Below are 15,862 nucleotides of genomic sequence, written 5' to 3'. Positions count from 1 at the left end.
CCAGCACTATGCACTGAAGGCGTCCAGTGTCTATGCTTCCTCGGCTTCCCTCGGTGCTCAGCCTGGTCTTTTCCCCGGTCCCGAGGTCAAAGCTGAGGAACCCGACCTCCTTGACCTGAAGGAGACTAAGCGTGGCCAGTCTCCAGTGCCCCATCTACCAGCAGCATCAACTTAACCAACGATTCCACTGATGTCAATGGCGTGGTGTCCATCAATGCTGACGCCGCTGATGCCGAAGTCGATGGCTTGGATTTCCCCGACACGAAGACTTTCTCCATCTTGTTGAGTCAGGCACAACGTCCCTTTGGGGTCATTTGGGTGCACTTGCGGCAACCCCGAACATTATGTGATGCCCCCAGGCAAAGAACAAATATATCATGGGGATTCATGATAGACATGGCTCTCGGGTACCGGGGGGGGCATAGACGAAAACTGGTTGTGGCCATGACAGAAACAAAAAAAAAAGAGGGATGCAAAAATGACGATGGCGGCATGCTACGACAACTGGCAGGCACTGAGGCACCGCCGTCACGGGGGAGGTTGATGTGAAAGAAAACTTACTCAAAATGCTGAGAAACCTAGCTGAGGAGGCTACGGGAGTAACCAAAAGGGACCTGGCATCGATGTAACGCAAAAACTCAAAAGAAAAAAAAAATTGGGGGAAAAAGTTTTCCGCAATTTTTGAGAAAAAATTCAAGAGCTCACTCAAATTGTGATGTAACAGCTCCGTGGAAAAAAACAAACTGAAGAGGGACCCCGCGTGGATGCATGGTATTGGGCATGCTCACTATGCCAAGTCAAAGTTCTGGAAAATCTGACAGATGTTTTCCGTGCTGGGCTCCATCTGCTGATGTCAACCATGCATGGGAACTACCATCCTGCATGTCCTTGAAGAAAAATTTTTCATTGTGCAGATACAGGTTCCATATGTTTTGTTTAGCATGAATAGAAATGTCTCGGTGTCAAAACGCTTTGTGCACTGATAAGTCTCTAGGACCTGTGCTAGTGGATGTAATTTAAAGAAATGTTGTAAATAAGTTACCTATGCTATTATGGTTGCTCCTTTCTTCTTTTTACTTCTGCCCTTTTTACTCTCTTTCTCCTTCCCGCTCCCTCTTCCCCTTTTCTCGCCTGCTCCCACTCCCTGCTCCTCTTCATTGTAATTCCTCCTTTCCTGAGTTAATTGTAAACCGGTGTGATGTGTCTCACGAACAGCGGTATATTAAAAGATCTTAAATAAATAAATGTTGCTGGTGGAATATCTATGCCAAGAAGATTTAGTTGATAGTGTCTGTCTCCATGTCAGCTCTTACCATGTGCCAAAGTGGAATTCTTGTCTTCATCTGCATCGATGAATTTTGTTGGTATGGCTCCAGTATCTCTCAGAGCAGAAGAACACAACTTACTTCTCTCTTTACCAAAAGGGGAATGGCACCTATGCTTAGACTGTGCTAAATCATGGCACCAAGCATGAGAGGGACCCTTTTTTCAGTTTAGACAAAGGTCCCTCAGCTGAAGATAGCTTCTTCTTGAACCCTGAGGGGACTCCAAAAAGTCTCAAAGCACATGGCTCCTTGACTTTCTACCCTGGGGGACATGTGTGCATAGGTGGCATAATTTGTCACATAGGCACCTTACACACCAATCATGTTCACTTGTGAAGACATCTTTTGGGTGCAGCAAGGACATCTCTTGAATCCTGTTTTTTCTGCAATCATGAAGAGGACTGAAGCTAGCTCAAACTCAGTTTTGAACACACAATTCTATTTATTTATTGTAGGAGACTCAAAATGTAGACAGGTGCACTTGAAGGTCCACACATGCTCTGGAAGACCATTTAAGTCTTTCTGAGCTCTGAGAGACCTTTTTCAGACTTGCCACCATCAGATGTTGTGATTCACTTTGTGTGGCTGACTTTACCTGAGCGTTCATGGAGAAACAAAGGTTAATAAACAAAAAAAAAAGGAAGACAATACCTTATTACTGGACTAACATAATACATTTCTTGACTAACGTTTGGGAGCCAGTACTCCATCAGATTCCCCAAAAATTAGAAGGTTCATCATGCTCTGCCTATACCTGCTCATTTTGTTTGGATATGAAAAAGTGGTTAGGGAAGTATTATACTTTTAGTTTTACATGCTAAAGTATATATTTTTTAAATAGTTTGATGTTTGTTTCATAAAATTTGCCATATGTTGTGTCTTTATATGATGTTGCTTGTTTCATTTTAACTTACCTAGAAGGCTATGGGTATATGTACTACGTTGAGAACCCTTTGATTAGTGGGTTAAAAATTTTAAATAAATAAAATAAATTAATAAGATGATAAATACATTTGAAAAATAAAGTATAGCTTTCAAAAGCTAGTCAAGAACTATATTATGTTAGTCCAATAAAAAGTATCACCTTGTATTTCCATGCATTAAAGTTAAAAGAAAGTGAAAGAATGACATTTAAAAATCTAAACTATTCAATGAGTTGCTAGGTTGCTATTCCAGGATAAAAAAAAAAACAGTCAGTCAGGCCTAATTCAAATATGTACAGGACAGAGTCATAACTTACTGAGAAAGTGCTGAAAGGAGATCATAATGTTTCAAGGTTTCTGCCAATGTATCAACAGCCGACTCCAAAGTAAGAAGGAGCTCTACGACAAAACCCTACAAAAGACAAATTTAAAGTTACATAGCAAGTGCACTGCAAAACCCTCAGGACTAGCTCATACATTAGCAACAAGATCTAACCATCTAATATATAATGAAATATCTTTTGGGATAACATTTGCAAACCTAGTAATACAGTAAATGCTAATTTAAGTACTAGATTAAATTTATGGTGCAGAGAAATGTAGAATTATATTTTTAATTTATTAAAGAGAAAATCAATGGTTGATTCACATCAGACATCCTGAGTTATACCTTGGCTTCCTCAACTGCAGAAAACGTTTACATATAAAGTCTTGTAAATATTAATTCTAACAGACAGAATCTACAAATTATTTCTATAAAGACATATAGATGCTTTTATAAATCTGATAAATATGAGATATGTATTCACACATGTAATCATGAGATTATCATACCCCTGAAAAATGATTTTCACCAACCTCTAAGGCTAAAAAGAACTTGTTTTGAAGCAGCATATATTTTGGTATGCTTGATGTGTTTATTATTTTGCTTCTAGAAACCCAGGAGATTTCTTAACTGTAACACTTGCACTGGGGAAGCAAAAACCCAACAAACCTCACATACTCTAGAAACAAGCCAGTTTTTATTAGTCAAATATAGATACCTACCTGAGCCTCTTCACCTGCATCTCCAACAGTTTCCACAAGTCTGGAGAGAATATCAGAAAGAGTTTCTGCAGAGAGAGGCTGTTTCAAGGCCCTAAAAATCTGAAAAGATCGTCCAGCATAATGGCGTGAGGAGCAAGAAAGTGCAGTTTGCAAAGCTACTTCACTAAGGTTTTGTTCCAGCTGAAATCCTATTGTGAAAACAAAGAAAGATTACTGTTAAGTATATTGATTGCATATATTTAATTTATATTTTATTCACAACTATTTAAATATAATTTCAAATGGAGAATTAATGTGAAATCATAATGCAACTGTGGCTAGATGTCTTATGCCATATTATCGAATTTCACTCCCATTTAAACTTTTATGCTAAAAGGGGTGTTACAAAGTACCAACTAGAGTGTCTAAACTTTTGCACGACATATTCACTGTTTTATTATTTTTTATTTATTAAAAAGAGCAAATAAATAGTAATTTTACTTTCAAAACTGCAGAAAGATGTCATGTTTAACTTTGTTCAATGTAGAGACTGTGTAAGTTTCTCTTCACTTAGATTCACTGAAACATACAATTTCATCGGGGATGCTTAAACCTTTGTACCCAACTGGCTAAGTGAAGCACGAATACTGGACAAATTTGTTTATTTTCAATATTTCACAAGTTGTTGACTACCAATGTCTGAGTGAAGTGTTGACATTAATACCTAAATGGAACCCTTCTTGAAAGCAATATACCATCCTTTGCATTCATCAAGTATAAGGTTCCATTTCTGTAATACTGATGCTATCATTAAGAACTCGCAACCAACAAATATACAACAAAAACTTAAAACTAAATAATCTGTGCTTTATAATTAGCCAAGAGACTGAACACGTTATATCATAAGCTGAGAGTCAATTTTAAGGCAAGTTTCATACTCTTATGTCAATTTTTTACCACTTGCTTTTTCATGCTATCAAAATCTTGCAGAGCAACTCTGGTCCAAATCCAAACTCGAACCTTTCAATGTTGCTTCTACATTAGCAGGATTCACCTCTGCTCCCAGGGATGTAGAAGCACTAATACTTTTGCAATGTATCTATATACTACCAGCTGGAAGATCTAAATTCAGTTCAAAGATTGGTTAAAAATAATCAGAGCAAGTATTTAAATACTCTTCCCCTCTCTAAATAAAAGAGGCAGATACAGACTAATTATGCTCTGTATAATTGAACTTCCAGATCTAGATTTCCATTTTTAACCATTTCTTAAGTTTAATTTTGGTTAAAATAGGCCTTTTTACTTTTTGCTCATCTTAATGCGTTCTTGCAGAAGACAACATAAGTGAACATGAAGTGCTTTAAACCAATGACAGCTATACAATACACAAAGGGGTAGATTTTAAAAGGGTGCGCGCAGGCATACATATGCGCACGCTACCTGGCGTGCACACATGTACACCCGATTTTATAACTTGCACACGCAAGTTATAAAATCAGGGGTTGGCGCATGCAAGGGGGTGCACAATTGTGCACCTTGCGTGCGCTGAGCTGCACTGCCTTCCCAACTCTTCCCCTAACCTTTCCCCCCCCAAAAGTTTTATCATACTTTTTGCGCCTGCCAGCAGCCTGCCGGCACGTGATCCTCCAACACAGCGGCAATGGCCGCTGGGTCGGAGGCCTCTGGCCCCGCCCCCAGACCACACCACCCGGCCCCTCCCCGCCCCTTTAGTAAAGCCCCAGGACTTACACGCGTCCTGAGGCTTTACGCACATCGCCAGGCCTTTTTAAAATAGGCTCAGCACGCGTAACCTTTTTAAAATCCGGCCCAAAGTGTGTGAGATCTTTAACCATATATTTGGCATAATATAATCTAGTTGCTGCTAACTTATCCTACTTACTACTACCACCAAGTGTAGTAAAAAAAAAAAAAAAAAAGAAAAAGTGAAGGAAATCATGCCAACAAGAAAAAGCAAAAGCACAACACTTTTCCCCAATCCTCTCATATATTTTGGTTCTTGAATCTTCATTTCGGTCACATTTGAAAAGTTATGGCCAGTGTTATTTCCTTGCTATTTTCGGTTGAAACCTAAATATCAATATCTTTAAGAAGAAGCTCAACGCTCTAATATTTATACATTTCAATTGCTACAAGGTTCTGTTTGCATGTGCCTTTTCTCTTGCCTTCTTCAGAGACTTTAGAATTAATGAGCTGATACCCAAGTAAATATGCCCGTCTCATATGTCCTGTTAGCACACAATGGACCAGGGTGGCAAAGGATCCCTTGTAATATTGCAAGGTGTCAAGGTTTTGCTCTCGTCTACTCCGGAACCTCACCAGATTCCAAGCTGTCATTCAGCTTCTGGCACTTGCAAATGGGACTTCACTAACCAATTTCCAATTCCATAAGGTTCTGAAAATGACCTTGGCCAAGCTATCCTGGATCCGAGCCATTTCGGAATGTGCTCCTTATGGATAGGTGCGGCCACCTCAGCATCGATTTTAGGAATGACACACAAGGCTATCATGCTACTAGGTAGTCTTATTTTAAATCCTGTGTGCGCCCTGGTACTTTTTTAAAATTATTTTTACAAAGCAAATTAAAGAGGGGAAAAAAAAAAGAAGCAATCTATTAAATATTGTCAAATCCAGGCACATATTTTGTATAATTCCTTAAATTAAGTAAAGCACATTAACAAGAGCTAATAACTAACTGGATTAAAAAAACAACTGTCTGAATTATGGCATTTAAATGGCCTATGAAGAAACAGAAGTCTGCTCTAACAGTTTATCAGCCACAAAAAGAGATAATTGAGCAGGTTGGAAAAAAACATAAGAGGAACCCTTATTCTTTATACAGCATTTACAAGAAAACTTCAAAAAGAACACTGCACCCACTTGCAGAACCCTTGGTTTCAAAATCAGAAACTGCTGTCGCCTTTTCTGGGTCTGCCTTGCCACATCAGGAAAAATTCTAACTTTACAATTTAAGTAAGGCTGTGATCTATGCCTGAAAAACAAATGTGGTACCCAATCTCTATCAGGCTCAAGGAAAAAAGAAACTATCAAGGAGGCCAATTCAGTGGGAGCACTGAGAGGAGAGGATCACCTTGCTAGTGGCTGAAAGGAATCAGTAAGTTTTTGCATGGGAAATTTTCTTTTTTAAAAAGTACTGGGGTGACGTTAACTATTTGGGAATATTATTTAGTGTGTTTGTGCTTTAATGATCAGTAAAGCAGTGAATAAACAGAAGTTAGACTGTTTGTATTTTTAAATAGTCAGTCAGTAAGGCAGCTAGTAAGCAGAAGTTAGAGTGTTTGAATATTAAAAACAAAAAAAAAAAAAAGTTGCCAGAAGCTAGAAATAAGCTAGGAGCAGTGTATACCTAAGTAAAAAGGTTGAAAAGTTCAGTTCAGTTACTCACCTTGGAAAGGTGTTAAGGTAGTGTAATTTGGTTTGATTAGGTACCAACATTTGTTAATCAAGAGAGCAGGGAGTCACTCTGGCTGACTAACTGAAGTTAGACAGGCTAAGAGAGAATTTGAAAAGAAGTTGGCCGTAGAGGCAAAAACTCACAGTAAAAATGGTTTAAAATATATCCGAAGCAAAAAGCCTGTGAGGGAGTCAGTTGGACCGTTAGATGATCGAGGGGTTAAAGGGGCACTTAGAGAAGATAAGGCCATCGCGGAAAGATTAAATGATTTCTTTGCTTTGGTGTTTACTGAAGAGGATGTTGGGGAGGTACCCGTACCAGAGAAGGTTTTCATGGGTAATGATTCAGATGGACTGAACCAAATCACAGTGAACCTAGAAGATGTGGTAGGCCTGACTGACAAACTGAATAGTAAATCACCTGGATCAGATGGTATACACCCCAGGGTTCTGAAGGAACTAAAAAAATGAAATTTCAGATCTATTAGTAAAAATTTGTAACCTATCATTAAAATCATCCATTGTACCTGAAGACTGGAGGGTAGCTAATGTAACCCCAATATTTTAAAAGGGCTCCAGGGGCGATCCGGGAAACTACAGACCGGTTAGCCTGACTTCAGTGACAGGGCAAATAGTGGAAGGTGTTCTAAACATCAAAATCACAGAACATATAGAAAGACATGGTTTAATGGAACAATGTCAGCATGGCTTTACCCAAGGCAAGTCTTGCCTCACAAATCTGCTTCACGTTTTTGAAGTAGTTAATAAACATGTAGATAAAGGTGAACTGGTAGATGTGTCTTTGGATTTTCAGAAGGCATTTGACAAAGTTCCTCATGGGAAGCTCCTAGGAAAAATAAAAAGTCATGGGATAGGTGGCAATATCCTTTCGTGCATTAAAAACTGGCTAAAAGACAGGAAACAGAGAGTAGGATAAAATGGACAACTTTCTCAGTGGAAGGGAATGGGCAGTGGAGTGCCTCAGGGATCTGTATTGGAACCCGTACTTTTCAAGTAAATGTGAATCGGTTATTTACTCTTTCGGATAATAGAAAGACTAGGGGGCACTCCATGAAGTTAGCATGTGGCACATTTAAAACTAATCTGAGAACGTTCTTTTTCATTCAATGCACAATTAAACTCTGGAATTTGTTGCCAGAGGATGTGGTTAGTGCAGTTAGTATAGCTGTATTTAAAAAAGGATTGGTTAAGTTCTTGGAGGAGAAGTCAATTACCTGCTGTTAAGTTGACTTGGAAAATGGCCACTGCTATTACTAGCAACAGTAGCATGGGATAGACTTGGTTTTTGGGTACTTGCCAGGTTCTTGTGGCCTGGATTGGCCACAGTTGGAAACAGGATGCTGAGCTTGATGGACCCTTGGTCTGATCCAGTATGGCATGTTCTTATGTTCTTAGCAGGAAAGACCCCCTCACTGTTCGACTTCTCCAATATTGCAGAAAGATTATCAAGTTCCCAAGAATGCATAGAAGCTTGCTAATCCAATCTAGTAGCATTTCTTCTAAAACCAGGAATGTAATATTCCTTAGAAACAGGGGGGGGGGGGGGGAGGTAAGTCTTGTTCCAAGATATTTAATACCTCCAAAAAGGTACCTTTTAAACATATCCTTAGGTGTAATCAGAGTTTTCTTCGGAATATTAATACATCAAATTCCTACCCCTCATTGAATTTTCTAAATTCTCCATTTTATTGGACAAAAGGGTATTTTCCTTAATAATGGCCACCTGCATGGCCTTCACAGAGTCCAATTCTTTCATAATAGCTTCAACAGATTTCTCAATCGTAGATTTAGAAGCTTCTAAAACAGAAACTCTAGCTTCAACTTTTATGACCATAGTGTTAATCTGAGTAGAAATCATCTCTCCCAAACCTTCAATGGCCTCCCATATTGACTTGAGAGTGAAGTGGGCAGGTCTTACCAGGGTAAAAGATGTTAAAGGCACAGAAACCTCAATTCTGGGCAAGGACAACAAACTTTCTCCTTCTTCAGTCGAACCTTAACTGCCAACAGCAGAGAAACCTTGTTGCCTTCCAGCGAAGTCAATTTCTGGAATAGCTGTTACTGCGTATGAACCTCCGGCCTCTGAGGGGGAAGCAGTCGGCGTTAGATCATCAACCTGCACCACTTCATCTCCAATGGTAGCCACTCTCACAGCGGCAGGATTCAGTGGGGGAATCCAGATACCTGGAGAGAGCGTGAGGGAATCAATAGAAAGAGCACGTGAATTTTTATCTTGCTCTCCTTCTTGCGATTCTTCCTCTGGTTGAATTGACCCTCGCACTACATGTCCGTCCCATCGGACCACGCTGAAGGGACCCAGGGGTGGGGCTTCAGAGGTAACCCTCTCTCTGGCTTCTCTTTATGGCTGGTATGTTGTATCTGAAGAAAAGAATCAAACGAGGTAAGAGGACGCCAATACCAGTGATACATAATAGCATCATCTTGGATTCCCAAGGTACTGTTTGTTTTTAATCAACCATTCTCTTTCCTTTCAGTCTCTCTTGCCATGAGCAGGAGTTCACAGATTGATGCGCAAATAGACGGTTTGGCTATGGAGTCACTCTTACATCTTCTGGGCAGCCAAGAGGGCAACTGCATTATCCATAGCAACTCAGCCTAGGGAACTAGTTAATATGCCTACATTGGAGTGGATCCCAGGGGATGTTATGGGATCAGCCACTGTCTACCTTGCTGTACAGGAGCAGAAACTTTGCCCCACCAGACTCTCAATAATCCACCTTTGAGGCTATGACCTGCTGGCGATCCACAACACTGACTCTGGAAGAAGGCACCGAGGGATCTTGCACAAGTTGTTGAGATATTCTTCCAGACAAAAATCATTTGGTCATGCATCATACCGTGGCTCATATGTTGTGGGGCAAAGTACCCAGAAGCCACTGAACAAGCACGAAGGAAGCTAAAAGCGGTTATTCAAATATTTGGAGTTCAATAGTGATTTCAACACAAACTAGATGTCACTCTCAGTAGATACATTTAACTTGTACAGACCTGACGGTGTCTACTTATGCACTGGTCTGGTCTGGACATTTTCTGGGAAGACATTTGCAAGACAATTCTCAAGTGTTGCAGGGGCATGCCCGCAGCTACTAGGAAAGGTGAGTCGCCAACAAGCGAGGATTCATGGTCGGAGCCTGTGGTAGAAAGTGGAGGCTCATTCCAGGCATGTGCATCAATTATATCTATTCTTTGCTTACTGTTGAGTTCCAATAAAGTTGTTACAGTTCACTTATGATGATGTATGGTGAGGGCAATCTGATCACATACTCAAACAGGATTGGGCCCTCCAAGCACCGCTGAAGTGAACAAGACACAAAACTTTAAATTTGGGCAGCAGGTCTGGCCACCACTTGCTCTTATGGCATGGGTGGGGCCCTCAAATCAGTGCAAGAAGTTGAAAGGGGGAGAGATCAGGTCAATCTCAGCTCACATGGCTGGATGGTGCCTCCTGACCTAGAAAGTTAACACTGCCTACTATGAAAGTGAAGAGGGGTGGGACCTGCTCTTTGCCCCTCAGTGGGCCAGAAGGGCACCTCCCAGGGCAAGGTGGTGATCAACAAAATCAATCAACAAAATCCACATTTAATAATAATTTTGGATAATCCCCAGTTAAGTATAATGAGAATTAATGGATTCATGCAAATAAAGCTGCAGCTATACCACTAATCCTTAACTCAAAGTCTCTATGTTATATTTAAGGGTTTTATGGGGATGGAGGACACACCATCACTGTGGAGGTCCTCAGGACCAGCAAGTCTGGCTGGACATAGTTATGTTGATTTTATTTAATTACTTATTTTAATGTACAAAACCATTTCATACTCTTTTCATTCTTTGAGTATGATTGGTTTGAAATGAAACCATTGTTACAGCCAGGTCAGGAAAATAACAGACATTTAGACTTCTCTGTATACTTAATGCCATCATCAAGTAGTTAAATGGACGTGAATAAAAACTCTGAACACGAATGTTGTCGGAAAAGGACCATTTAGTCTATGCAGTCTACCCATTTGTGCCTGTCTCCTGTGCTGTCTCAGGTCTTGTTCGATCTCTGGTCTTCTCCCCTCTTCCCATCATTAAGGTCACTTTGTGTCTATCCCATGCATACTTGAATTCTTCCAATGTTTTGGCTCCTTTTACTTCCGCTGGAAGTTTGTTCCAGATGTCCACCATTCTCCTGATGAAAAAGTACTTCTTTACATTCTTTCTGAGCTTCTCTCTATCTTCATAGTGAGATGTAAAATGAATTTATACATATGATAGGGATAGCAATGTTAAAGATTTCGAATATGATAGATTTTCACTTTTATTTAGAATGATTAATATATTTTTTTAAATTCTTTATTTAACAGTTTTTGAAATATACATACATATTGTTAAGACTACAGCATATCAGATAGATATGATCCAGCAATAGCATGGCAGGTCAAAAAAATATTAAAGAATAAACAACGGTATGAAAGAAAAGTGTTCATAGCATCAGAAGTCAAGAGGACCTACCATAAAATATAACAAAAAAATCATCGATAACAGTTATGTCACAGAAGGGTTTGAGTCTATTATGCATGATAAGGTCCCCAGATAGTAGTATACTTAAACGATCCATGCCTGAGAGTATATCTGCGTTTTTCCAAATCTTCTATGGTACGTATCTGCCTCTTCCAATAGTCAAGGCAAGGGGTAAGTTTCCAAAAGGTGGTGATAGTAAAGCAGTCAGCCAATAATAAATAGCCTATTAAACACCTGTATTTCCAAGGCGCCAGAGAGTTATCCCACTGTCCCAATAAACAAAGTCCAGGTGATAAATAAACTGGCATTTGTATGATATCAGCAAGCTCACCCGCTACTTTTTCCCAAAAGAACTGGACCCCAACACAGTACCACCACATATGAATGTAGGTGCCTCACTCATTGCAGCCCTGCCAACATTGTGAACTATAAGAAGAATCTATAATCGCATAATAAACTGGCGTGCAATAAGTTCTATGCAATAAGCACACCATTAGTTCTATTCTACGCTGGGAAATGGAACTACGATGAGTGGTGATTCAGATCCATTTCCAAGTCTGAGCATTGTAAGTGGTGACCAGGTCCCCATTCCAAGCATCTATGAGAACTTGGGGGGGCTGCTGTACCAGCAGACTCCTGTAGAATACCCTTAATAAAGCAATGAGACACCTTTCCCTTAGGCATCGGGGTCAGATAAATAACTATCAGCCCGATCCAGTAAAGTCCGTGGGAGAGCGGACTAACGCCCGCTCTCCCGGCGCGCGCACCGGCCCCTCGCCGGTGCGCGCGATCCAGTATTTAAATTAGGCGACGCGGTGCAAACGAGGAAAAGGAGGCGCTAGGGACACTAGCGCGTCCCTAGCGCCTCCTTTTGGCCTGGAGCGGCGGCTGTCAGCGGGTTTGACAGCCGACGCTCAATTTTGCCGGCGTCGGTTCTCGAGCCCGCTGACAGCCACGGGCTCGGAAACCGGACGCCGGCAAAATTGAGCGTCCGGTTTTCGGCCCGACAGCCGCGGGCCGAATTCAAAAATTTTTTTTTTTTTTTACTTTTTTTTACTTTTGGGGACCTCCGACTTAATATCGCTATGATATTAAGTCAGAGGGTGCACAGAAAAGCAGTTTTTACTGCTTTTCTGTGCACTTCCCTGGCGCCGGAAGAAATTAGCGCCGACCTTTGGGCGGCGCTAATTTCTTAGAGTAAAATGTGCGGCTTGGCTGCACATTTTACTTACTGGATCGCTCGGGAATACCTAATAGGGCCATCAACATGCATTTGCATGTTGAGGGCGCTATTAGGTGCCGCGGGTGGGCCGTGTGTTTTCCTCCCCTTACTGAATAAGGGGTAAGGGAAAACACGCGTCCAGAGCAGGGTGACAGTGCGCTCCGACGGAGCACACTTTACTGGATCGACCTGTATGTAAACCTGTAGGTTCAGGGAGTTGAATTTGCAAGTCAAAAAAAGAGGAGAGCGTCGCTCAAAGCTGAAGATAATTAACATGGGAGGAGACAAAGATATCATATTCAGAACACAAATCCTCAAAAGTTTGAAATCTCCAGACTTCCCAAAGTTGAATCAAATGGCAGAGAATGATTAAAATTTGACATTAGGAACAATAAATATAGACAAGCAGAAATGGCCAGTGAAGAGGTACCAGTGTTCTTTTCTGAGTTGATAGCAAAAGATCAACTGGGGCCCATAGCACTGCACCAGGAATAAAACGGGAAGACTAGATGGGCCTTACAGTTCTGATCTGCCATTATATTTATATTTTTTTTCTCAATTGTAAAAAACCCCCCAAAAACCCCTCTTTCTTCATTTTGAGTTTCTAGACATCAAAAGCTGCATTTAGGATTTGAAAGTGACTTCAAATCAAACAATAAGAGTTGATAAGTTAACAATTTTATAACTGAAAGGAACAGATCAAAACTGTTATATTCTGAGTTTACAATTCTACCTGTATTTTCTATAGAAACAATATTCTATTTGTTGCTAGATTTTTTGCTCACACAACTTTCTGAACCTACCATAACTAGTAGGTATGCCAGATATGAAAAATTTTAAGCAAATGTTAATTAACTGCAGCAGTTATTCAAATTACCACATAAGTGTTTAAAAAGAAACAGTAAGTTGCAAACAAGGAAAAACAAATTTGAATATGAGAATGTAACATGCTACTGACCGTGAGGTGCTGCACAGTGATCAGCATCCTCTTGCTCAAGGTCCTGAGTCCAGCATGATCCCCAGCATCCAGACTTTGGCCTGCTTCCTGATGTTGCACGAACTCTGCTTACCTCAACCCTGCCTGTCTGACCCATATTACTCGACCAGCCCTAGCTACTTCATCACTGCCCAGTCATGAATTGGGAAAACGAAGGGATCCTCTCTCGGAAAGCTCACTGTTTTCAAATGTGTCTACTGCCCATGTCTCCTTCCAGGTGGCTTGGAGCAGAACTCTTCACATTTCCAGGTTTAATCATATCTTAACGTCTCTTTTGCAGATGTTTTTCGTAAAAACAAAAACAGGCTGAGAGTTACCTCCTCATCAGTTCTATGACTGTGCCATCAATTTAATGCTGGGTAAGATGCTGCCCTGTGGGATAGTCTACCCTTTGTCCGTTCCGGAGACCATGGCTATAATCAGAACACATCCGGGAGAACCTTGAAAGAGGAATCATCAGACCTTTCCCACCAGGGCTGGGTTGTTCATTGTGGGCAAGGATGACAGTTTACTTCACCCACGTATTGACTACTGGGGTTTAAATGCCATCACCATTAAAAATAAATACCCCCCTGCTACTAATTTCAGAATTGTTTGACTGGCTTCAAGAAACTACCATTTTCACTAAGTTGGATCTCTTGGGGGGCTTATAGCCTCATACAGATACATGAGAGTGATGAGTAGAAAACTGCTTTTAACATGTGGGATTGGTCATTATGAGTACCTGGTGATGCTCTTTGGCCTCTATAATGCCCCAGCAGGCATTTTCAAAATTTTGTCAATGATATATTCAGAGACTTACTATATACTTGTGTCACAGTATATTTGGATGACATCCTGATCTACTTACCCAATCTCTAAGCCCACTACTCTCATGTCAAGATGGTGCTTCAATTGTTAAGGAAATATTCCCTCTATGCCAAATTGGAGAAATGCACTTTTGAACAGAGCTCCCATTTTGGGATATATATTATCACAACAGGGCCTGCAAATGGACCCCTGTAAATGCGCTGCAATTATGGATTGGCAACAGGGCTCAAAACAACTCAGCGATTCCTGGGATTCACCAATTACAGGGCAATTCATCCATCACTACTCCACCCTCATCGCCCCCATTATCATGCTTACCAAGAAAGGGGCGAACATCAAGGACTGCCACATGACAGCATTCACAATTTGTCTGTCGGAAAGAGGGTTTTCTCTCTGCCTCAGTGCTTCAAAGCCATGATCTCATGCTAACCTTCTTTCTGGAAGCTGATGCCTCCTCAGTGGGCATAGGGGCTGTCCTGTTTCAGTTCGCATCCAGTGGCAAACTGTTACCTTGCGCCCCTTACTCTAGAAAATTCTCTCCAGATGAAAAAATTATAGTATAGGCAATTGTGAACTACTTGCCATTAAATTAGTCTTGGAAGAGTGGCGTCAACTACTGGAGGGTGCCTTGTACACCTTGACCATTTTCATAGTACATAAACGCCTGCTAAATATACAAACCGCCAGAAGAATCAACCTTTGAAAAGTCAAATGGTCTCTGTTCTTTGCCAGATTTGACTTCTGTTTAACTTATTGCCTGGTAGAGAGGAACATTAAAGCGGATGCTTTGTCCCGATCGTTTGACCAACAGACCTCTTCAATGACCCGGCTAAGATTGCTGCTGTCACCATCCAGAATTCCCTCTAGAAAGACATTCATGCCTGGCCATTTCCAACAGAGTCCAGAAATGAGCCCATGACTCTAGACTGGCCGGATACCAGGGCATCTGTAAACAGTGGACCTCACCTCCTGCAACTATTGATGGCCTAATCTAGCCACGGATGTGCAGCTTTACATCTCTTCCTGTAATAACTATGCACAAAATAAAACCCCCTGCCAACAACTGACAGGCTTACTTTATTCCTTGCCAGTTCCCCAGAAACCTTGGACTCATGTGTTGAAGGATATTGTTATGCATTTACCCACCTCTGCAAGACACAGTTATCTGGGTAGTCATGGACCAGCTTTCTAAGATTTCTTCCCTATAGCCCTGGCCCTCTCCCACCATTTTTTGCAGCATATATTCCACCTACATGGGCTCCCAGAGCACCTCATTAGCGACTGTGCAGTTCACTCTAACATTCTGGCAGGCCTTCTGCAAACAGTTGGAAGTGATGCTAGACCTTTCCTCTGCCTACCACCCTCAGTCTAATGGTCAGATGGAGAGAGCTAATCAGATCCTAAAGGGCTTCCTCAGAGCTTGTGTGTCAGCTAGGCAAGATGATTGGGTGTAACTACGTCCAGGAACCAAATTCTATTATAACCACCATGTCAGCGAATGTTTGGGATCATCCATTCTATATATTTGGCCAATATAGAGCAGTGGTTCTCAACCTTTTTTCTGGTCAGGACACACCTG

General features: G+C 41.1%; 1 protein-coding gene across 11 annotated transcripts in view; it reads right to left on the bottom strand.

The window, feature by feature from the left end:
• FRYL (FRY like transcription coactivator) overlaps positions 1–15,862 on the bottom strand; it is a 978,233-nt gene that overhangs the window by 171,142 nt on the left and 791,229 nt on the right. For all 11 annotated transcript variants that reach the window (XM_029588005.1, XM_029588013.1, XM_029587996.1 and 8 more), the window contains 2 exons: positions 3,296–3,483; positions 2,566–2,660 (listed from right to left, as the gene is read on the bottom strand). In XM_029588005.1, coding sequence (XP_029443865.1) covers positions 2,566–2,660; positions 3,296–3,483 — 283 coding nt within the window. The remainder of the gene's footprint in view (positions 1–2,565; positions 2,661–3,295; positions 3,484–15,862) is intronic.

Source organism: Rhinatrema bivittatum, chromosome 1 (genome assembly GCF_901001135.1).
Source record: "Rhinatrema bivittatum chromosome 1, aRhiBiv1.1, whole genome shotgun sequence".
Classification (NCBI taxonomy): domain Eukaryota; kingdom Metazoa; phylum Chordata; class Amphibia; order Gymnophiona; family Rhinatrematidae; genus Rhinatrema; species Rhinatrema bivittatum.
This window is presented reverse-complemented; position numbering and strand designations above follow the sequence as displayed.